Genomic DNA, 23951 nt, shown 5'->3' with positions numbered 1-23951 from the left:
CAGCGCGCCCCGGGCAGGGGCTCTGCGCCCCCCGGGAGGCTCCGACGGGGCTTTACCTCAGCCTGAGCGGGGCTTTCCCTCAGCAGCGCCGGGTTTTACAGCTCAGCCGACGGGGCGAGGGCCGCGGGGGGCGCGGGAGCGGCGGGGCCCGGCAGGGGCGGCCCTTTCCCGGCGGTCCCGGCGGCCAAGGCGGCTCCGGGCGCCACTGAGGCGGCGCGTCCCGGCGGCGGCTCCGGTGGGCGGTCGGGGGCGGTCCGCGGGCGGGGGGCGGTGGCAGCAGCGCGCTCGGTTGTGAGCGAACGAGCAGCGAGGGAGTGCGTGCGAGCGAGTGCCATGGCCGGAGCCCGCTGAGAGCCACAATAGGAGCGCGACCCCGACGCCCACCGGGACTCCCCGCTCGTTCTCTGCCCGCGCCAGCGCCGCCGGCGGAACCTACGGAACCCGCCCTGCCCGGCACTGCCCCCCCCCCCGCGCCCGCCGCTCCCCCCTCCGCTCGGCTCGGCTCGGCTCGGCTCCCCCCCACCTACCCCGCCTCGCAGGGCCGTTCTCCGGGAATGTGAAGAGGCAGCGGCACCGCAGGCAGCGGGGAGTGCACGGGACTGAGCGGAGCCGCCCGCGCCTGAACCCGCCGCCGACGCCGCCCTGCGCCGGGGAGGCCCCGCCGAGGCCGAGGCCTACAGGGCTCCTGCGCCGCCGCGGCAGCCACCGAGCCCGGCGAGAACCGCACTCGGGCCGCCGCCGCCAGGCATCGGCCGCGCTCCGCCAAGGCCGCCGCCGCCTCCCTCCGTCTCCGGCTTCTCTACCGGGAGCGCCAAGGTAACTCCATGGCCGGCCCGGCGGTGCGGGAGGAGGAGGAGGCGCGGGGGGCTGCGGGAGGACATGTTCCAGCTGCGGAGATCCCGTCTGGAAATGACAGCCGGGAGCGGATAATCGCGCCTCTGCTCCCTTCCCCGCCGAGATCCGTCGGTATTTTCACGTCTCCCTCCTTCCCCCACCTCAGGGCTGAGGGATGTGATGAGCGTGGCTTCGTATTTACCAAAATACTCGGGGAATAAAGCGGAGGGAGCGGTGGCCGGGTTTGCAGCTTTGCCCCTCGCACACAATAAATAATCTCGGGCTTTATTCCCCCCCTTCCCCCCCGCCACTGTTGGTGGAAACAGAGTATTTCCCTGTGATAGCCATGCAGGGCAGCGACTGTTCATTTGGGGAGACGAAAAAGAAGATGAGTGTTTACTGTAACGTTGTTGGGCTGGATGGAGTCTTGTTGAATTAGAATTAGATGTTAATAATTTATAAAGCAGGTTAGGGAAACTGTTACTAAATTTACAGCGGGGAAGTGTCAGTAAAGCTCCTTGCTGACACAATGATCCTGCAGTTTAAGTGATCTACTTTAGTCCCTATTATTATTATTCCCTTTTTTTTTTATTTTGGTAATTTAATTTGGAGGGAGCGTGCAAACATTTCTGCAGGGATGGTTATACTTTAATGATGCACGTGATGAGGAGGGGAAGCTTTCCGATGAGATGAAATAGGGCTAAACCGAGTCAGGTGTAGGGAATATATTTTTGCTGATATTTCCAGAATTTGGTTTATGTAACAGGTAACTTTGTATGTTTTTTTGGCGGACTGTTGCAATCTTAGAACTGGGTTGCTAAAGTACAGGCCATTCTATTTCAGTTCATCTGAGTTTTTTATTTATTAATCTTGGCTGGGGCCTGAATGCTCTGGTGATGGTGGCATTTTTTTTTCCTCTCGCATGATAAACAAGACCAGTTTAAGGTAGGGGTTCATGTTGCTGATAGTATATTATATTTAGAAAGCCCAAGATGGTAGTGAAAGAATACCTCAGGAGAAATCAAAAAAGATGGAATGAGATTTTTTTCATTATTGTAATGCCAGCTGTACAGTTCAGCTTCTAAGTGCTGCACATGCTTCCTCGAGTTTATACTCCCATTTTTGATAGATTTAGTGCACCTATATGTGATTTTGCATTAAATAGTTCTTATCTTTCGGACTTGTTTACAATGTTGCAACAAATCATGCTTTCGAAAGCTTTTCTTACCAAAGACAAGCCCAAATAATGTCTCTTTCAGTGGGTTTAGTAATTTATGAAGCAAATGAGTAATCAAATATTTTAATAAAAAGAAGTACTCGAAAGTGTTCTCTCGTGGAATCAACTTCTTGTAGCATGGGAGTCACTTTGGTAATTGAAGTCAACAGACGCTGGGGATGAGTAATGCTTTCCAAGGACATGTTCTGAGACCCTGATCCTGCAAATGCTTAACTTTGCACGAGTGTGTGGCCTGGCTGAAATCAGCAGAGCTGCTCTGGCTGATGATCGTGCCATTAATGCGGAGGGGGCTGCTGATTTCAGTGGAGCTGCACACGCTGGTGGAGTTAACTGTGCACAGAGCTGCTCGAAACATGTAGGCCTGAATTCCTCCTGTCTTGTTTCTCTTGGGTATTACTCATGTATTTCATCAAGATCTGATGAGTCTTTGTAACAGGCAAGACAAGACCAGTAAACACAATAAGTGAATGGATTAATTCACTGTTTAGGTGTTTCCTTGTAGTATGGAATCAGCCACAGGAGTACTACCAAGGCAGGTTTGGTAGGAAGATGCAATGCTTATTGCTTACACCAGCTGAAGTTGGGAAACAAACAAACTTTTGCTTGCAGAAGCCTTTTTTGGCTCTCTGCCTCTGCCTGCAAACCTTGTCTGGCTTGTGCCCTGAGAACAGTTAAAGCTACCACACTGCTGGTCGTACGGAAATGCCAGAATGTGGAATAGCTACATGTGAAAAGACTCACAGAAAGATTACTGAGTATTTCTAAAAAAGTAATATGTAGCATTTTTCAGTGCTAGTGAAATTGTGAGGCATAGCAGTACTTTCTGCTATTAAATCTTGTATATAGGTATGGAAAATAAATGGAATTTTTCCTGTGTCATAGTTTTTTTTATGCTACGTGTATTGATGACTTTAATGGCAAAAACCCATTTGTACTTTTTTCTGTATCCATTCCTTAGCATTAATGGTCCTTTGAAGAGTGAATTGAAGTTACTTCATCCCAAACAATACACAGTTTGAGGCTACAATCCTGTATCAGGTCTACAGGTGTATGAATTCTGTTGACATAATGATGTCAACATCAGGTCTGAATTTTTCTCATTGCAGGACTTTTGGCAAATGGGAGACACAGAAAAAAATGAGCAAGAGGAATTATTACACTAATAATTAAGCTCCATTAAGTTTATTCCATACAATGTGTAAATATATCGGTGGGTTAAATCTCTTAAATAGTTTATCTGGGCGAGTTGTCAACAGGAGAGTGGTGCAGAAAGGAGACATTTGGGAAGTTTAGGTTAGTCTTCATCCACTTCACTCATTTGGAATATGTCTGTAACCTCTGTTTTCCTTCAGTAGGGATATGTCCTCAGCACCAACTACTCCTCCATCAGTGGATAAAGTAGACGGATTTTCTCGGAAGTCCGTCAGAAAAGCCAGACAGAAGAGGTCACAAAGCTCCTCCCAGTTTAGGTCTCAGGGCAAGCCGATCGAGTTAACTCCCCTGCCTCTGCTAAAAGGTAAGAAAAAATATGGGATTTAGTAAATAAAACAATTCTACTCTACAGCCAACTTCAAAACTCAAAGTATTCTATTGTAAGAAATTGCAGGGAGATTTTGCCAACACTGAGAATTGTTTCATGCCAGATATATATGTATTTAAGCTGTACAAAATATTTTATCTGTGACTTGAGGGTGTGGTAATTGTTTGCAATACTTTTGAAAGTTTCACATGCTGATGTTAACCCGTACCATGACTTGAATTTTCAAGGCACTCAGGCTCTGTGTGAGAGTGTTTTAGTTGGTCAATCCTCAGCAGTTCACATAAACGAGCAGGAATTTTGGTAAGGGCAAATAGACTTGTGAGCAGAGGGAAACTGGTTTTTAGTGTCTTTCTTTGACATGTGGATCTGCAGCCTGTGACAGTGGTGCCAGCTGCAGCTCACAGGGGTGTTTTGATTGTCCTACAGCAAGTGAGGGTGTGAGACCCCCCTCATACCATTTGTGGGTGGATAACTCCCAACTCCTCCCTTCTGCTGGGGTTTGGAATGGAAAGGTCCCATGAGCTGCAGCGTCTCAAGGGGAAAGATGCCACCAGTCTGGTTTTAGGCAAGACCCTACTGTTTTGAGATCCTGCATATCTCAGCTCCAGATGAATTTCTGCTGGCAGATTTAACCTGATTTGAGGAAGAAAATCATGATCCAGGATACTACTCCTAAAAGGATACCAATATCTGTGATACCTTGAATGCTTAAATCCCAGTTATCACTGAATTTTCGTACAACTACAGGGACTAAAAGCACCTCTCAGAACTGATGTCTGTCTGGTGAGGAAGGGCAGATCATCTTTCAGAACTCTTCTTTAGCACTGAATTCTCAAGTTGTTTGTTTTCTTCTGTGGATTTTTTTTCATGGCTGTTCTTTGTTTCTGCCATAAATAGTGAGAATAAGCATGGTTGGTGCTGATAATTCTGGAAAACAGCAGGTTTAATATTATGTCTGTCCCTTTTTTTTTTGCTTTGTGGGCAAGTATATTTCTCACATTCCCTCATCTACCTGTTTGTCAAATTTGTTAATCAGAGTATTGAAATATGTAATAAATGTGTGACTGTGCTTTGGTTTAGTTCTTAATTCAAGTTCTTCATAGGAAGACAGAAGTTACAAAATAAAACCACACCTTAAACTGACCCTCACCAAAACACTCACAGCTTGTGTTTTTTAATTAAAAGTAGGATTCTAGAATTGGTTCTCGTGGAGTTGTCCTTAAAATATTGTGGACTTCTTTCTGTGGGCTGCCTATGAGGATGCACAAATGGCCATCCGGGGTCAAAGGAAAGTTCCACCCAACCTCCTGTGCTGGGCCTGACTTGGATTCAGTATTTCTCAGTTTAGGGTTGATTGGTGCCAGTGGATTTGATTTTGTAGTCTGCAGTGACTGTTATTTGTGGTTCTTTTGGTTGCCCTGTGCAGGGACAGGAGCTGAACCCTGTGCATTCCTTCCAACTCAGAATATTCTGTGATTCTATGAAACTCTTGTGTTGTTTTGTGACAGTATGATAAAGAAGCAAATGCTTCTTCAAAATAATTTTAAAGCTCAGTTTTACACTTTTACAGGTGATTTTTATGCAGGTTATTTCATGCCAGTTGCTGCTCTTCAGAAGTTGATGGGAGTTTATCCTTTGGCTTAAACTACAGGATTACTGGAAAACATTGAGATTTGTGTTTGTATAAATGAAGAAATTGGTGTTATAATTATTTCATTCTGTTGTGTTGTCCTGTTCAAGGAGCAAACAAGGCCTGGGCACAAGCACAGGTGAAGCTCAGCCTGAGCCTGAGGACTGGCCTTGCAGAAACAGGTGCAGGTGTTTAGTTTGACCTCTGCAGCCAGGCCCATGGATTGAGATATAAAACTATAATAAGATAAAACAAACAGATGGGGAGCAGAGAGTGTTGGTGAGACATTTATGATTAGTGTCATCATGAGTTATGGTGGTTCAGCTTCAAATTAATAATCTGATCCTGTGATCAGGTAGTTCTCCCTCTTTGCCCTAATGCAGATTCCCAGAGGTGTAGGGATCCAGCTGTGCAGATTAATTTGTGGGATTTGGGTCCAACAGTCTGAAACAGCAGTGGTGTCAGTCCCTACTAAGGGGACACTGGCAGCTAAATTCATGCTGCTGTTTGGAAATATTCTTGACTTCATTAATATTTGTAACATTCAGGATTATTAAACCTGAAAGAAGTGAGGAAATTATTTTCCTTTGTGTTTTTCATATTTTACTTGGCCACTTGCATGAAAGTCCTGTTTTTTTTATAACTCTTAGGTTTGCACTTACATTCAAACAAGTGACTAATCCTATTACCTCTGTCCAGTGACTGTATGACTTCCAGTTTTATCCTTACTGTTCTGTCTCTTAAACCAAAATAAAGAAGAGATTTCAGCAAAACAGCTTTTTCAAGCCTCAGAAAAATGAACTCAGTTTGGACATCTACAGTTGCCAAGCTTAAGCTTCCTAGTTTGGGTAAATTTCAAGTTTAATTTAACCTCTTCAGAAATATTTCAGTACAGGAAATTTTTAGAGGACAGACCTCGAATTCATATTCATCAGATGTGTTTCATATTCATGGTGGAAGGTTTTGCTGACAAAACATACATGCTGTGCACCCTTTTGGTTTTATTTTGTGACTGTGTTCTGTGTTGACATTGGCTGCTTGCCTTGTCTCAAACAGCACTTTATGGACCTCAGTATCTTCTCTGATTGCAAGAATGATGTACCCAGAAAACTCAGTGACTGCTTGGTCCGTTCTTTGCAAGTTTTTATACTGTGCCTGTCACCATAATGGTCTGAGCACCTTCCAGTAGTGTATTAAGTGACGTGACTACACATCTGTCACATCTTATCTGCTCTTGTTCCTTTCCCTGGGGACAGAGTCACATACAGTGAAATGGCTTGTTTTGGTAGTGTTTTAATGCACTCTATTGCCTTCTGTGAACATACATGTCTGTATGGCAAAAACAGATAAGTCACTGTTGTTGTTGTTGTTCGTTTGGTAATCAAAATGTTTTGTGAGGAAAAGTAGAAGGGAATGGTGTGTTTTGATGCTGTGTGCAAGTGTGATGGATAAGCTGCTATTTAGGAAATAAGAACAACTGGAACTTTCAGTATTGCTTATTCCAGAAAAAAAAGGACAGAGAAATTACATTGTTACTGTTGTTTTTTAAATGTGTGTATGATATCACTTTGTAAATAAACATATTTAGAAAATAAGATGTGCCTTCTGAGCTGTGTTGTGTTGACTTTAGGCTTTCAAAAGCCACAAGCCAAAAAGCGGCTCTGTTTGCCTACAGTAAAGACTTAACTTTCCTGAAAATTTAATTATAATTTTATTTATTGTGTCGTGACTAGACCTAATTTGGAGTTACCTTTCTAAATACAACTATTGTCCAATGTCACACTTTAAATTCAGCGTTTTCTTTTTTGTTTCAAGAGTAGGGGAATGGGATGAGAGGTGCAAACTGGAGTAGTGCTACAATTGCATTTTGTGTGTGTGTGCTCTTATGTATATTTCTCACATGCATCTTTTTGATGTTTACATGCTTTTTCCTGGTGTGTCTTGGAATGCATTATGGATTTTTGGCTTTACTTTTGAGAGGGCTGGTGGTACCATCAAGGCTGGCAGGACAGTCCTGGTGAAGTGCCCTTCTTTCAGATTGAGTACTTTCACCTCTGTGCCTGAGTCAAATCATTGCCAAGTTTGTCAACCAAGTTCATGGCGTGCCTGAAATTGTGCTTGTTCTGTAGAGAAAGGTGGAATTGTGGATGCATTGGGTAGGTGTGTTATTTATTGGATAGGTGTATTATTTATTGGAGGGCTATTTTACTTTCATTTTGTGTGGCTGCTCTTTTTGCTTAGAAGTCTCTAGAGGAAGATCAACAACAGTACAATGTTAGAAAGCATTTGATGGGGAAAAAAGTATATTGTAGTGCTGGATTTGTGAGAACAGATCAATTTCAGTGTTCCCTGCAAAAAGGGGAAGCTCATTTGTGTTTCTGCCAGTGTCTGCAGTGGTAGGAGAGTGTCCAGAGGATGAAGACAGACACAGAGATGATTAAAAACATCATATGCCTTATGAATACACATTTAGCATCTTGAGAAATTGAACAGGAAACTTCATGTAGCTCACAGTGTTGTTTCTACCCCCCTTGCCCTCACTACAAATACAGTTGTGTAAACAATCCAAAAGTAAGACTGTTAAATTTTAAATATTTTGTATCTCATTTTTGTTATTTCAAGGTTCCCTCTCATCCTTCCATGTTTTCCAGTGGTCTAATAAAATTAGTGTAGGATAGTTTCATGTTCTCTGCAACTACTGTATATTTTCGTTGAATACAGCTCAAAGTATGATTTTTATTTTCAGATAATTTTTCCTCCTTAAAATAGGTGCTCAGAGCAGAAGTTCTCTGTCAACAATACCAATTGCTTTGCTACCTCAATATTATGAAATTTATTGAGCTTCTAATACATTTATCAGATAGTTTCCATGGCATTAAAGAATTGGTGTAGTGGCAACAAAAGAGAATTGCATAGTCAAAAAGGGAAAATCTCTTTCCACTTGCTATTTGCTTTTGATCATTATATTCTTTCCCTATAGCTGAAATTTTATCATAAGCTTTTCTTATGAATCCTATCTATAGGTCAAATGCTGAAGTTCCTAAATAGTGAAAGATCCTAACAATTCCAAAAGACTCTTGACTGAGAACTGCAAGATGTGCACCTTGTTGTTCAAATACAGTTCCTTTTGAATTTTTAAAAGGCTCCCTTATCATAAAAAAGTCTGGCTCTTTCAGACTTAAGGATGGCATCTAAAACTCTTCATAGGGGAAGCAGTTTTGATTTGAGTAGTAGGAGAAGAAAGGCAGAGCTTCTGTTTTCTGCTGACTTCCATGGGGACTGCCTGCCTGTCTTTTCTGTGCTGCTCTCCACTTGGGAAATTTGGAATGTTACACAGATGTCAGTAAACTGTTAATAATATAACTAACCTAAATTCTTTCTCCTAATACATAAACAGGAATTTAGGGTCGTAGTGGCTATGACTTCTCAAAATAAAATCCAGCTTTATTTACATAATGGGAAATAGATCTCAGGACTCATAATTTATTGCATGGAAGAAACACTGGGACTTGATTTGTGCTGCACATGATCCGTGTTGAATCTTGCATCAATCCTGGAACTGCTTCCAGGAATTTTGTGCCCATTCTGGTTGATACATAATAGGCCGTGTTGGACATAATAGTCCATCTCTGTGTAAGGTTTAGGATTAAGGCCACAATTCTAAAAGGAAGACAGACTTAGCCTGTTTAGTAATTTTTTATGAATATGTACAAGATTCTTGTCATATCTAATGAATTTCTTCACTTTCTTCTGTGTTGGTTTTTGAATATACACTTAACTTTCTTTTTAACTTGTTATAATCTGTTGGTTGTAGAATACTTTCCCCAGTAATCATCAAGTTTTCTGGTTGTTTCTAAAAAGTATTTGTTTGATGGTGTTTAGAAAGGACCATACACTAATTACATTCTGTCTCTCTGAATTTTTTGTCACTTGTCACCGTTTCCTGCTTTTGGAATGTGGTTTTATAGAGGATGGGCATGTGTAGGAACTGACCCGTTGTTGGTGACCTGGTGTTAAGATCATAGTAAAAGCAATACCCCCTTATCTTTACAGTGTATTAGTGAAACTGCAGCTGGGAGGGAATTCTATCACTTACCCCTGATCTTCTGATGTTTCCAGTCAGTTCCCTGTATTTATTTCTGAGTCTCTCTAGGTCTGGCAATTTTCCTATACCCATGGGGGTGAGGTGTTTGTTTGTTTGTTTGTTGGGGAAGTCGGTTTTGTTTTGTTTTGCTTTTTGAAGCCTTCAGTGTAATTGTTTTACTTCCGGAATTTCTCAGTCTGGCCTCTGGCAGAGCTCGGTGATGATGGTTCCCACCTCTTCCTCTTCTTGTTCCTTTTTAATAATTTTTAAAGTCAAGTAACTCGCCATCACCGTGTACACCTCACAAGACTGAGTCTAAAATCTTGATAATTTTCTGCAGAATGTTTAGACTTCATCACAGAATCACCCAGTGACAGAAAGGCCTGGCTTGGAAGAGACCTTCAAGACCATCTAATCCCACCCTCCCTGCCATGGGCAGGGTTACCTTCCTCTAGACCAGGTTGCTCAAAGCCCCATCCAGCCTGGCCATCATCACCAGAAACTTTTGGGTTCAGTCTGTATTTGTACAGTATAACTTTATAATATGTTTCCCAGTAATATTTATTTCTCTAAAAATACTGCCATTTTCTTTTCTGTGCCCAAGTGTAGCCCTAGGGGTCTGTAATAGAACCTTCTGTTTCTGTAATAAGTACCTCCTTTATATTCCTTTATGAAAGTACCTTCAACAAGTACAAGTTCTGGTTCAGCCTTGCAATTATTTCTATATACTATACATGGTTCTTGAAGTGCTGCTTTTATAATTGATTATGATATGGAGCTTTACTGTTGTGAAAGAGCACATTTTCCATATCTCTGGAATTATGTGTGTATTTATAAAATCTGTGTTTGTGTATATTAAATGTGTATAATATATATCTATGTATATAAATGAATGATAGATATATTTAATGTCTTACATAAAGTTTAGGGTTTGAGTTTATTTAATTTTCTCTTCTGTTTTTAAAATGGGATATTACTTCTGTTCATTGGTGGAGCTTTATAGTAAGGCATCAGTCCTTTCACATTCCTCCATTGTAAGCTGCTGCCTCCCTGAGAAAAGAGCACTTTCATTAATGCTTTCTGGGGAGTGGGAGGAGGACACACAACTATTTTTAGGTTCAGGGTAACTTCCTTTCACCTACAGCTTTTCATTCAAGTTCTTACTGTTTCTTTGGCTCAATCAGGCAAAAATCCTCGGCAGTAACAGAGGAGAGGATGTAGGGGGTTTGGCAAGGTTTGGTCGGGTGGGTATTTATGGATTAGTGGTGGGACCTTGTAATCTTGGGAGCTGTCTGATTCACAAATATCAGCAAATGGGCACACACAGACTGGAATCTCCTTTCAGCAGGGTTTGCCAGGGTTCATCTCAGTGAAAAACCTCTCTGGTTGTGTCAGTGGTGGTTGCAGGTGCACTGACATGAGGGTATTTTCATAGAATCATAGAATCAATTGGGTTGGAAAAGACCTCCAAGTTGATCAAGTCCAACCCTTGGCCCAACTTCAGTCCCTTTACCAGGTCATGGCACTCAGTGCCACGGCCAGTCTCAGTTTAAAAACCTCCAGGGATGGGGAATCCACCCCCTCTCTGGGCAGGCCATTCCAATGCCTGAGCACTCTCTCTGCAAAGAATTTGTTTCTGATCTCCAACTTCAATTTCCCCTGGCAGAGCTTGAGCCCGTGCCCCCTTGTCCTATTGCTGAGTGCCTGGGAGAAGAGACCAACCCCCACCTGGCCAGAACTTCCCTTCAGGTAGTTCCAGCCAGTGCTGAGGTCACCTCTGAGCTTCCTCTTCTCCAGGCAAAGCTTTTCTGGTGGCAAAGCTTCTTCAAGAAGTTCCCAAGCGCGGTGGTGCCTCTCATCTGCTGAGACAAATGTCTGTGGGGCCATGGTGTAAAACATATTGCTGAAAACATTCTGTCTCCTCCTGATTTTAGTGATGTGCCTGATCCTGTGTCCTCTCAGCAGGTCTGAAATGGTGGGGGGTATTTATGTAGGGTTGGCAGCTTCTGTGTGTGTGTGTGTGGTTTTCTGCCTGAAAAAACCCAAAACCAGGTCTGAGGATCTTTATCAAGTGTTTCAAAAGATAAGGCAGCTGTCCAAAGAATCAGCATAAAATCCTTTCGTGCCCATAGTTGTTGCATTGGATGAAAAAAATGTCTATGTTTTGAACAAAGTCTTCAAATTACAGGGGAATCAGTTTTGATCAGGAGTAATAATGAGTCACAGTGTTGGAAGGTTTTTCACCAGTATTTTCTAATTGATGTTGACGTGTGTATAATTTTGAAAATGGATATATGCTTAGATTTGTTTAATATAACAATATTTTTGAGTCTCTTGTATGAATTTTAGTTTTCAAGTCACAGTATGTCTATTATTAGCTGTTATATTTTTATTGCTTGAAAACAAAGTATCTAATATAAGAATTTTATATGAAAACACTAATATTTTTAAATACATTTTATAAAAAAGGATCTTTATTTTGCATTTTTGCCCTTTATTAATTTTTATCACTCTTCTTCCTTTCCAGTATGGATGACAGATTTTGAACTGTGGTATTTTACTTTATGTAAAGTCCATGGTCTTTTCCTGTGGCATCCTCAGGAGTCTAGGGTGGAGAAGGTAAACAGTGTAAGAGTTGCTATACCTGGTTAAATGGGCAGAAGGGGGAAAAGTGAAATGGATCCTTTCTGGGGAGGTTCTTAAAATAAGAATTAGAATAGCAGATTGCTGTAAAGTCTGTTGTACATCATTAGACATATTGCCAGCTCTTCTCCAACAGCAGCTTCTTGTGTTCCCTGAGCTGCAGAGCTTGTTCTAATAACTTAATGTTGGACTTCAGAACTGCCTGAGTTAAAGAGATGTGGAGGCAAACAGTGTGCTGAGTATAAAAGTTGATACATAATTAGGGTTTTTTTATTTTTTTAGCTGTTATGAATTGAAAAAGATGTATCTGCTGTAAAACATGAATCACAGACTCAGCCATCCTTCTTGATGGGTATTTTGCTGAAGCTCAAGTAAACCATCAGTGGTACCTCCAGGATGATGAATAAATGCTGATAACTCTGTGCTCCTCCTGGTAAAAGTATCAGTTTTAGGACTTGACCCCCAGTTGGAGATATGATTAAGTACTCAGATAAAGCAATTTTTAGTCAGCAAAATCAGACATCATCATGAAGAATAAGGTTAAGCTGAAATTGTATGTTCTCTGGAGAAGTACTTTACTGTCAGATTTTGATTAAAACAATGAAATAAATGTAACTGGTGTGATTATCCTTTCTATGATTTTCGTTGTGAGAGGTGGCTGGGCATAAATGTCGTTTAGGTAAAGGGGGAGGTGTTTCTTTGGATGTTTTTCTATCATAAGGTTAGGAAGATCTAGAAAGTTAGGGAGTCATTAGAATTATTTTTAATGAATTTCTAATTCCTTGAGGAGCATCAGAAAAACTGTGTAGTGTCATTAAGAAGTAACTGCAGTTTGGGTTGGATGTGGTCTGTAGTTTTCTGTGGGATTCCTGGAAGATTTCTAGGAAGTTTTAGAGATATATTGTATGTGATTTCTTATTTTTTGACAGTGCCTGTCATACCTACCTAATCTGGCTTTTTGTTGTTTGGTATTTCTGTGCTTCTTCACAGTGTCATGAGTTTAATATTCCCATGACTTCCTTGGCTTCTTTTTTGTGTGTGCTTGTACCAAACTTGGATTTTTCAAGTTTTACAGTGTACTTGGGAGCAAATTTGTTGTTTTCAATATGTTGTCACATGGATTATGTTGCAAAGGAAGTTTATTCCAAGTTAAATTTCTCGTATTACAAGTTGATATTGTGGATAGTCAGAAACTGAAGAAAGGATGATTCCAGATTTTAGAGGACTTAAATGTTCTTACTATTCTTCTGTGTTGTCCAGTAGGATGTACTGGAATGCATAAAGTTCTCTTGGCAAGTTTCACTCACATGCTCTGCTCTTTCACATTCCAGCAGCAGGACATGGATGTTACATGCAGTCCCTGTATAAGGAAATCTTACTCTGATTTCACATAAGATTAGCTGCTCAAAACTGTTCATAGAGAATATGTTTTCCCATCTGTGTGGAAACAAAGATTCAGAAGATGGTGAGTACAGCTGACATGGCACCTGAATCGCTGTAGAGAACAAAAGTTATTTGTTGAGTACTGTCAGTGTTACCAAGGGAGAGTAAATTTGGCAGCTTGCTCTCTTTGGTGTTTTCAAATAACATTTTTGGGATAGCTTGAAGAAGCTGAGGTGGCACCGTGTTACTGGTCATCTTGGCTCTCCTTCACTTTGTTTATTCCACCCAGCCCATACTTGTGCTTTCTCGCTTGTCCTTATCTCTGCCTCCCTCCCTCCTACTTTGCTGCTTCCTGCAACCTCTGACAGACACGATTACATATTTTTCCACAAGAGGGTGATAAAACTCACTCACATGTGTATAAATGAGCACTCCAGGTGGAGGGGATTACAGAGGTTATTGACAATCTTAATACAATAAAATGAGCTCTATTTATACAGAAAAAAAGTAGTCTGCTCATCTTGAGCTCCATCCATGTGTTATGGTGGTTGTTTGTCTGCACTTCTGGAGGCAAGACTAGACCTGTCAGGATGGAGATCCACCCTGTGAGGGGTGTGCCAGCTCCATCCTGCCTCTGTTGCAGTAATCAGACCTTGCTGCAAGACAGTCTTTCCTATTTGTTATTCATTCAGTAGTTTTCCTTGCCTTTTCTCCCCAAGAACTTTGTTGGGTATTTCTTGCTTTTTCCCCTCCCTCTCCTGCTTACTGGGAAACAAAACTTCTTCCCCACCAATGCTGAGAAACTGCAGTGGTTGAAACATCTTTAAAACATCTTTAGAAAGTGCAAAAAGGATGAAAAGCTAAGACAGAGATTTGACTTTAATAGAGAATCTTAGTAAAAATCTGTATCTGTCTTTGGCAAAATCCAGACTTCAGCAGGTATCTTACTCAGGCTTAGAGGCCACTCCAGTTTCTCTTTTTAGTATTAGACAGGTTGGTGGAAACAAGTGGTTAATAGTCCTGAGAAGAGTAGCTCCAAAACTGTGTGTCTGAAGTGATGGAGATTGTGGCTGGAGTTCTGGCTCCTTGCTTTGGCTCTTGGAAAAGTGGGGTGCTGTTGGATGGCAGACACAGGAGCAGACCCATTAGGTATGTGGGGAGTTGGGATCCGGGGCTTTATAGATGCGCTTGGAGGAAATATCAGCATATCAAGGAGCCTGTGTTTTGGATGCCATAGTCTCAAAAAAATGTGTGTTGCTGTGAACTGGTTTAGAATATCATCTGAGCTGCCAGATTAAATCTCTTTAGTCACAAGTAGAAAGAGCTGCAGTGAGTCCTCTGGTATTAGAGAAAAGAGCAAATGAATCTGTACTGAGGGTTAAGCATAAGCCAGGGAGCGAAAAGGCTCCTGGAAAAATTCTGGACACTTCATTGCCATGAGTCAACCGGAGTCAGGAGAAAGGAACAAAGCACTTGAGGTTATGTTTACTCCATCCTCCCATTAACTGTGAAATTCCAGGTCATGGAGTGAAATTTCTCACTCGTCCTTAATTTCAGGAAGAACAGTGTCCCAAATAATAAATAAAAAATTCAATCTTTTTCTTAATAGACAACCACAGAGTCAGTGATCTTGTCTGAATACCTCTTAATATTTTGTCTCTTTTTAACAGTAGGAAATTGTATGGCAGGAGGAATGTGTTGAAATTCCCAGGACTAGTCTGTTCCCTTTCCTGTTGTTTCAGTGTCCTGTTTGTTCCTAAGCTGCCACATCCACCATGTGCACAGTCAAGTTCAACAAACAGCATTTGGGGCAGGTTTCTCCATGGGCAAGGAGGACCAAGGTCAAGCTTTGGGTCAGGTATCCCTAAATTTCAAGTGAGACAGAATATTCCAACTAACACTTGAGGGGAACATCCTCACCCTCAAAGCAGAAAAAACAAACCTGTGAAACCTAAATAATTTCTGTATGTGCTTCTGAGCTGATTCAGAGAGAGGGCAAGGGAATTGGAGAGATTCCAATTTCCACTAGCAATGTAAAGGTATTTTTCTAGAGATTTTGGGATATTCTCCTAATGAAAGAATGCCAAAATATTGACCCTGAGATTAGCTCATTTGGTTAAAACTTGGTTGTGGTAATGCCAAGGTCATGGGTTCAGTCCCCTGTGTGGGCCATTGACTTAAGAGTTGGACTCGGTGATCCTTGTGGGTCCCTTCCAACTCAGAATAGTCTGTGAATACATATCTGTGATTATCTAGAAAAATAAGTGGCTAGAAGCAGATTTTGAAGTATCTCTAAGTAAGTTTCTCTTACTTCCTGCTTGGTAAGGAATAGCCATTCCTGTTGGAGAGACTTCCTCAGTGAAAGATTTGTCCAAGATCAGCATGGCCATACCCTCATTGTGGATTCTGAGGTAACCTCACCTGACACGAGGGCAGGGTTGGTTGGGCTCCCCTTGTTTTGTGCAGTTGTTGCCAACATGAACAGACATTGCACTATGGCAAAAATGCATTTGAGAGCCAACATCTTCAAAGTGTTTCGCTTATGGTGAGATGTGCCAAAACTTCATGGTCAATAAAAAGCAAATGGTTTGGAAATGAGTGTATTTTCATATTTATTTGCTTTTGGAGAAGCATTATACTTCTGGATTAGAAAGCTCTGATATTTCAAATATAACAATAAAGCTCTACACCATCACATAATGTACAATAAAAAAGAACAGTCTGTTTTTTATTGCAGTTGGTCTTCTAAGCTAAAACATTCAGTACTTGGTTATGGTTTTGCCCATGAAGTTTAAATGTCCAGAGGAACAGGACCTGTCTCATGCTCAGAGCTGCAGTAAAGGCAGTGGGACAGAGCACCCACCTGTGTGTGCTTCTTTTTGGGAGAGGGGTCAAATGGGTAAAAGGGGAGTAATTCAGCCTTCCCCCATTCCTGGATCCAGTGGCAAGACAGACACTGCCAGCCCCTCTTTTGAGCTCATGCTGCATTTGTGGTTAATGCAGTTTTTCTGCATTGTTGTTTCCCAGGTTTCTTGTCCATATTGAATATCTATATTTAGGATTATTTTTCCTGGCTGTATTAGCTGGTGTTTTTCCAAACTGAGTATCACTGTATTTTCTGGCTATGTAAGGAATTAGCTTAGGTTCCTTTGTATTAGTTCTGACTTTACTGCTGCTCAAAGTTCTCTATTTAATATCCTCAGAAGATGTTATCTGTATGCTATTTTAATCATTAAATCATTAAGGAAGTTATTAATGTCTGGACTAAATTGATTCTTTTATCTCATTGGCATTTCTTTCCAGCTGGATAATTTGAGATTTTTATCCTTTTATTTCTAGACTTTTTGGCAGCACTGTGTCTCTCAGCCTCTCCTATCCAAAAAAATTGGAATCAGTTTTAAACATGGGACTGTCAGGGAAAACTGGAGTGTGATTCATGCTGGAATGGAGTAAACTTTGTAAATACAGTCACAATCAAAATTGAAACTGTGCTATAACCACTGCATATACATCTTCATGTGGATTTCAATATGCTGTCTTTGTACTTTAATCTGTACAGTAGTAGTTTTTAAATGATAAATTATTAAGTAAACATTTTCCTAGTGGAATGTGCTTTCTATTTTTGTATATCATCTTGAGAACAGAATGTGATTCCTTTCTGTAGGGTCAGCTAATTGAAATACTTGCCTGTGTTTGTTCTAACTGTATAATCTATAATCCTCAATATGTCTTTAATCCACTTTATCTCCTACAGAACTTCATCTTTGGAATAGGGAAGAATATAGTGTGATAGAATCTAAGGGGGTAAAGTCTGGGAAGATTAAATAATTTTCTGAGTTCAATATTGATAGATTTTGGCAAATAACAGATAGAAGAAATGACTAGTTAAAAATAGACATTACTCATATTTTCATGCCTATGGAATGAATAAATAATAAGTAACAAAGAGATTTTCCAGTATGTCATATCTAAAAATAAGATAAAATTAAATAAGATTAAAATCTTAAAAATCTCCTGCAGCACTAAGGGAAAGGAATTGATTTATTTCCTGTTGAGTTTTTAAGGTCCTAGTGTGAAGTCACCTTGAACTTAGAAATATTCACCTTTGTATGCATGACTAAGGCAGGAACCAAAGTGCACATTTCTTAGCAGTGACCACTGAGAGTGAGTGGGGGCATCACCCTGAAGGAAATGTGGCCTTGGGTTCAAGCAGGGGAGTGGGTGCATTTACACACATGTTTAGAAGTCTGGTCTTGCAGGAACGATTGGATCCTGGGTTTGGATAGTGTGGCTTTGGCACTGGGGTGTGCTGGTTTGTTCAGGAGTGCACAGAGAGCTCAGGTTTGATTGCTACTTGGAGTAATGGAGGAGAAAAACTTGTGAAACAAATAACCTGTGGCCTGTGTGTACTGAACATGAGCCAACAGTGTGCCCAGGTGGCCAAGAAGGCCAATGGGATCCTGGCCTGGATCAAAAATAGCGTGGCCAGCAGGCCCAGGGCAGTGACCCTTCCGCTGTACTGGGCGTTGGTGAGGCCACACCTTGAGTGTTGTGTTCAGTTCTGGGCCCCTCAGTTCAGGAAAGATCTTGCGGGGCTGGAGCAGGTTCAGAGAAAAACAACAAGGCTGGAGAAGGGACTGGAGCACAAGTGCTGTGGGGAGAGGCTGAGGGAGCTGGGGGTGTTTAGCCTGGAGAAGAGGAGGCTCAGAGGTGACCTCAGCACTGTCTAGAACTACCTGAAGGGAAGTTCTGGTGGGAATTGGTCTCTTCTCCCAGGCAACCAACAGTAGGACAAGAGGGCACGGGCTCAAGCTCTGCCAGGGGAGGTTTAGGCTGGATATCAGGAAGAAGTTCTTTCCAGAGAGAGTAATCAGGCATTGGAATGGGCTGCCCAGGGAGGTGGTGGATTCTTCAACCCTGGAGGTTTTTAAGGTGAGACTGGACGTGGCACTGAGTGCCATGATCTGGTAATCAAAGTGGGGTTGGATTAAGGGTTGGACTTGATGATTTCGGAGGTCTCTTCCAACCCAACTGATTCTGTGATTCTACTAATAGGCAAAATGTGACCCTTTTACAAAATTATTGGTGCTGTTGGGGGTGTGTGTATTTTGATGGACTTGATAATATGTACATTTTAAAGTAGGAGAATGGGAAAGGCCTGTCATCAACAACAGGCTGTCGAAGTTTCAGGAGGTTTTTGGTTTGTGTTTTTTTTTTTTTATTAGCCACAGACAAACTTTATGTAAACCCACCTTTTTTTTTTTGTGCAAATTGTGAGTGTTTTTATTAGTACCAAACTGTTAGATGTGAATACAGCTGGTTTTTTTCCCCTAAGTGTTGCTTTTGTATGTTTTGGTAACTGACAGCAAATGAAGATCCTTAAATAAAACAAACTGTCAAAGGTTGGAATTCTGTGTTTGTCTAATAAAGGTATTAAGTACCATTTGTTAGGGAATGATGGATTTCTCATTTCACCTCACTTCACCTAGTGACAAATAAATCTGATTTTGCAAGGTGTTTGTGGAGTGGGGATAGTGATCATATGAAATGGCAAACTTGCCCAGCACAGTTTTTTGTTGATGAAACCAAGCTGAGTGGCAGGCCTGGGTTCAAACACCACCAGTACTTATTTTTTATTTTTAAGTAGTTGGTATGAAACACATATTTCATATTTTAGAAGTAAGATGATCAGCAATGTTAAGTAAACCTGGCACATCAGTCCTAGTGTTTGTTTTTGTTATAAATGGAATACGGCTAAGTCTGAAAAAACCCCCATTCTTAAAATACTAAACAGAAGAAAAAAGTTAGTTTGGAATTTCAGTATTTACGTTTGTAAAACTGTGAGGAGATGTAAATTGCAGGGAAGCTCATTTACATGAGCAGAGATTGCCTTCACAGGAAAAAAAAGATAACCATGTAAAGCAGCATGGCCCTGTCTGCTACATGCCCTTAAAATTATTCCATCTGATGCATTCTCTGGAAAGGATGGGAAGTGGCTACCAGGGCTGGGAGTGATTCTGAACACTGAAATGTCTTGTTGTGCCACCTGCATGTGCTATTGTGAGAACAGCCACGTGGCTGCAGAGAGGGAGGGCCTGCATTTTATTTTTTCTGGTGAGGAAGTAAGTGGAAATTCACAATTTTTTTCCTTTTAGACAAGAAGTTTTGTACCAGCTTCACTGCTTAAGCTCATATTGTGCTTTCTGTGCTGCCATACCCTTTTCAGTAAAAGAGCAGTTGCATGGAGACAAAGAGGCTGCTGATTTAAGTCTCAATAGAGAGAGGTGTCTGTTAGGCTTCAGCTGTGGGAGGATACTAAATGTAGCTAAGAGGTTGGCAGATGCTACCTGGACCAAAACTACTTGAAAATATTAAGCAGCTGTTTAGTTAGGTTTGCCTTAAAAGACATTTAATGACTAGAAGAATTGCTGGGACAGATATAACAGAAGTTTTAGTTTCAAAATGTACTTACTGTCTGCATGTAATTTGCTGTTCGTGTTGAACAAAAAAAAGACAGAGTTAAGCTACAAATATTTCGTTGATGTGAGGGAAAAGAAATCCAACCCCAAGCCCTTTCTTTTCTCTTCCCACCTGTCTTATGGGTTTTTTTGGGGTACATTATGTTGGTTTATGTGACTTTTTTTCAAAGGGAGTAATACTGAGTAAGTTAAGGTGAAAGCTGGGAGTGTTGCCCTCTGAACTTTTCAGAAAGCTCTGTGTATCTGCTGCCCTTCATGTTTTTCTAAGCTGTAATACCATGGAAATTTACCCAAAGGGTTTGTTTTGTGCTGCAGTCTTGGGGGCATGGTAAGGAATCCAGAAGGAAGGTGGTGGGGTTGGACCTGAATTTCTGCTGAGTGCATCCAGAGCTCCATGGATTGTCCAGGAGGGCAGGTTTTCCTCATCCCTGCACAGGCCTCCTCTGCAGCTTGGGTAGTCCTGGGAGCTTCCCTGGTTTCTCCCTTTGATGCCAAATCAGAGTATAAAGGCCCTTTAACCCTATCATTTCTGTGAGGGGCTGTGTGGGCCACATGAAATGAGCTGCACCAGCATTTTGTGGATTTTTCCCTTTCAGCAGGTGCAGGGGGAAGGTGAAGTTGTGTGAAGCTGCTGTGCAGTCTGAGTAAACAGAGCTCTAGAGCAGGCCTGAGGAATCCATTGCTTGGGACCAGAGTAGTTGATTTAAACAGGGAGCATGAACTCCTAATTCATTTCTAAGTGTGGTTCCCTTTATGACTTGTTGTCTGGGGAGAGTTGATTAGAGGAACTCTGTGCAGGGTCATTAAATAGTTAACATCAAGGGAGATGGTTTTGCTTCAGAAGCAGAGGTTTGAACACCTGTGGGTATGAGCGTTTCCAGCAGAGCACATTTGATACTTAACCTGCAAAATGTCAAAAGAGGTGATTAATGTTTTGTACCTTTGGAATAGGTTTAATTTTGTGTGCCTGGAGCTTTGAGCAGGTGCTATAGAAACTGGGGGAAAATATTATCTTTTCAGCATGTCCTACTCATAGTTCACATTGAGGCACAAAATAATATTCAAATGAACAAGAATCTCTTGTTTGAATCTAAATGGAAAACACAGTTTTCTGTGGCCTGCTTATTCCAGAAATGATCAATTCATTGTAGGCAAATATAACTAAAACCTGGGAGATTTCTGCAAAATTACACGAAAGAAAAAAATTGCTATTCTCTTTTGAAGTGAGGCAAAGAAATAGCAAGAGATTGTTTAGAGTCCGTGTTGATCTGTCTCAGCTGCTGGTTCTGCTTCTGATAGAAAGGGGTTTTCAATTTTCATGTTCTTTGCTTACTATTTTGTTTGTCACTACACTACACAGTAATGTGGCTAAAATTGCTGTACACATGGACAGTTTCAAAACTCTCATTTTTTTTAAGAAGTTGCAAAAATATATTTCTGAAAGAGTGCACATTTGCTCATGTTAAATGACTGCTTTAGAACTCCTTGCTGTTTGTCAGGGGTGGGGTTTGTGCCTTGGATCAGCTTTTTGCTTTGTCTGTGAATAGTGGCCCAAATTTGGCCAAGTTCGAGAGAGCAGAAGATTCTTTTGTGTGTAACAGCTAGATAGGGTTATCATAATTAATGATCAGGCATTTTAGCATCTGTTATTAACCAGAGTGTGTGTGTGTCAGCCTCACAGAGCAGATGAGGGTGATTTGTTTCCTGTGAGGTGTGACAGAGGCATCAGTGTTAGTTCTGTCTTTGGCTCTGGTGAGATCCCTATGAGGTTCTTGCATCGTGGGCAGACTTGAAGGAGCTGCAGGAGAGTAAGAGAGATGTAGACCCATTATATGATCAAAGACCCCGAGAAAATACCTTATGCAATACTATTTAAAAATGTGTTTGAATAGTTTATTAAAAATCTGGAGAGAAGATACGGACAGAGTGTCTTATGGAGAAAAAATACTGGTCAAATACAAGCAGAGCCAGTGCTGTTGGTTAAAGCCAGAAATCATGTGGTTTAATAGTGAGGAAAAGTCAGGGCTGGCAGGAGCTGTTTAGAGTGTTGATAAATTCTCTGTGTGTTTCCTAAAAGTCATGACTCTTGGTTTGGAAAGTTCTGGTTTTGCTGACCACATTAGTTCTTGGAGGGTTGCTTCCCTAGGAAATTGTAGGAACTGTTTGATTTGGGTCAAACCCTGCTCTGGTAGCCCCTTCCAGCTTGCCCTTTCCTAAATCTGCAGCTGTAAACCTCCCCCCTCACCTCAGCTTTGTGCATTTCAGAAGCTGTGGAAGTTGTAAAGGCTGTAAGGAATTCGTGAGGAAAAGTGAGGCTTTCATGAGTTAGACTGGTTGGTTATTTCCCTGCAGGAATTGGATTTGGCTGTTCCCTGTGCTCTGTGTGTCTTGGGTGAATCTCTGCTAGTTGTTGAGAATTGCTCACTTGCTGGTTTTGCTGCTCAGCCTGAGACACTGGGTGGTGATTTACAGAATAGATGATGACTCAAAATCAAGTGAACTTGGTGGGAACTAGTCTTGAATACTACACAGCACTAAGTAAACATTCAGAAAAATCAGGATGTCTCCAGTTAGGCTTGAGAATTAATGGATGCTTTTAATCTCACTCTTTTTATATCTCAGTGTTCTTTTAAATTGATGTCTTGTGAGTAACACAGCATAAAAATGACAGTCTTAAAAAAATTTTATTATTGCTGGGTTTGAGGAAAAACAGGATAAAAATTACATATGACATTATACAAACTCTTAAGATTCACTGCTTTTATTGCAGCTAAGAAACTGAAAGATTGCTCTAATTTTATTTTAATAGAAACAAATCAGATTGAATTATTTCTGTTTTCAGAAATCAGTGTCACAAACAGTTTTGAAAATCGTGATGAAAGATAATGAAGCACCCTGGTGAAATTTTAAGTATGATTCAGACTGGAGCAGTGTCTCTTCACTGGTTCATCTTAAGCCTCAAGTCCCTTCCCAATCAGATTTTTTTTGTTAGTAATAAAACTTTAAAATTAATTATCATGGGGCTTAATTTATTACATAAATTCATGATTTCATTGTGCAAAATTAATTTTTCTTCTGAAGAGTAGTGTACTGTTTTTTTCATTTTTTAACTGAAATCCATAGTTGATTTTGTTGCTTCACCAGACCTGTTTCTTCTCATTGGCATGTTTTAAAAAGCCTCACCAGGTTAAAGAAGGGCCACAGATTTAAAATAATTTTAAACTGCGATCCTGCTTAAGCTCTTCTATTTTCTCCCCTCCTTCTGCCTGCCCTGACGGGGCACTTCTATCTTTGCCTGCCCTTTCTCCCCTCTTTGTTTACAGCTGAGGACAAGGCTGAGACCACAGACATTGAAGATCCTCATTGTCAGCTGGACAGTTCAGTGGCAAATGCCTCCTGTGTTCACTTGGTATTCCCTTCTTTGGGTCAGAATCTTAGGGAATATTGAACAGTGTCTCCCTACATGGAGAAGTGATTCTTTATGGCATCAAAAATTCATCTGTGTGGTCTTTTCAGTGTTTGTTCCACTAATTTGATAGTGTAACATGCAGTAACTTACTATGATGTGTTCCATGCCCTTACATAATAACTTTTGCCCTTCTTAGGCATTTGCCTTCCCATTCCCAAACAAATGTCTGAAAAATAGTCAAGCAGATTATTGAAGGCAAAAGGGAATGGCTACTCTTACAGAAATGAGTGAAACCTCAGTGGTGCTGATGATGCGATTGAAAAAAAAAAAGAGTGGGGGAAAGGAAGGAGGTTTCCCGTCTGTTTTATTCAAACTCCCTAAAAGTTGCTCCTTGATTTACGTTTTAATAAATTTGCGAAATGAAATGGTGTGCTAATGAATCTGAACTTCATGGAGATTTGACATATATACTTTAATATATCAAATTATATCAGTGAGCTACTGAAATGAAAGCTGCTCAGTCTGTCTTGAAAAATGATTCTGCTCTTACTGAAAACAAAGGCTTGTAATTCGAGTCTGCCTTTTCAAGAGTTTCCTCCAGTATTTTTTCAAGGTGGAGTTTGAAAGAGGAAGTAATTTGTAAACTGCTGAAATACAGTTCGGTGTCAAAGCAACCGAAGAGTAAAATTACTCAAAATAAATAGTTGCTCTT

The 23951-nt window shown here is 41.1% G+C and overlaps 1 protein-coding gene and 1 long non-coding RNA gene across 4 annotated transcripts in view; one reads left to right on the top strand and one right to left on the bottom strand.

The window, feature by feature from the left end:
* LOC139672787 (uncharacterized) overlaps window positions 1-195 on the bottom strand; it is a 32284-nt gene extending 32089 nt beyond the window's left edge. The window contains exon 1 of the long non-coding RNA XR_011697980.1: window positions 57-195. This is a non-coding gene — a long non-coding RNA (uncharacterized lncRNA). The remainder of the gene's footprint in view (window positions 1-56) is intronic.
* Window positions 196-249: 54 nt separating this feature from the next.
* The window catches only part of PPP2R5E (protein phosphatase 2 regulatory subunit B'epsilon), a 76283-nt gene continuing 52581 nt past the window's right edge, over window positions 250-23951 (top strand). The window contains exons 1-2 of one of the 3 annotated variants that reach the window (XM_071557333.1): window positions 250-816; window positions 3424-3587. In XM_071557333.1, coding sequence (XP_071413434.1) covers window positions 3431-3587 — 157 coding nt within the window. In that variant the 5' untranslated portion in view covers window positions 250-816; window positions 3424-3430. The remainder of the gene's footprint in view (window positions 817-3423; window positions 3588-23951) is intronic. The other 2 variants (XM_071557332.1, XM_071557331.1) reach the window with 2 other exon arrangements.

The sequence above is a fragment of the Pithys albifrons genome, chromosome 6, assembly GCF_047495875.1.
Source record: "Pithys albifrons albifrons isolate INPA30051 chromosome 6, PitAlb_v1, whole genome shotgun sequence".
Taxonomy (NCBI): Eukaryota; Metazoa; Chordata; class Aves; order Passeriformes; family Thamnophilidae; genus Pithys; species Pithys albifrons.
Note: the sequence above shows the minus strand (reverse complement) of the source record. Positions and strands in the feature narration are given on the sequence as shown.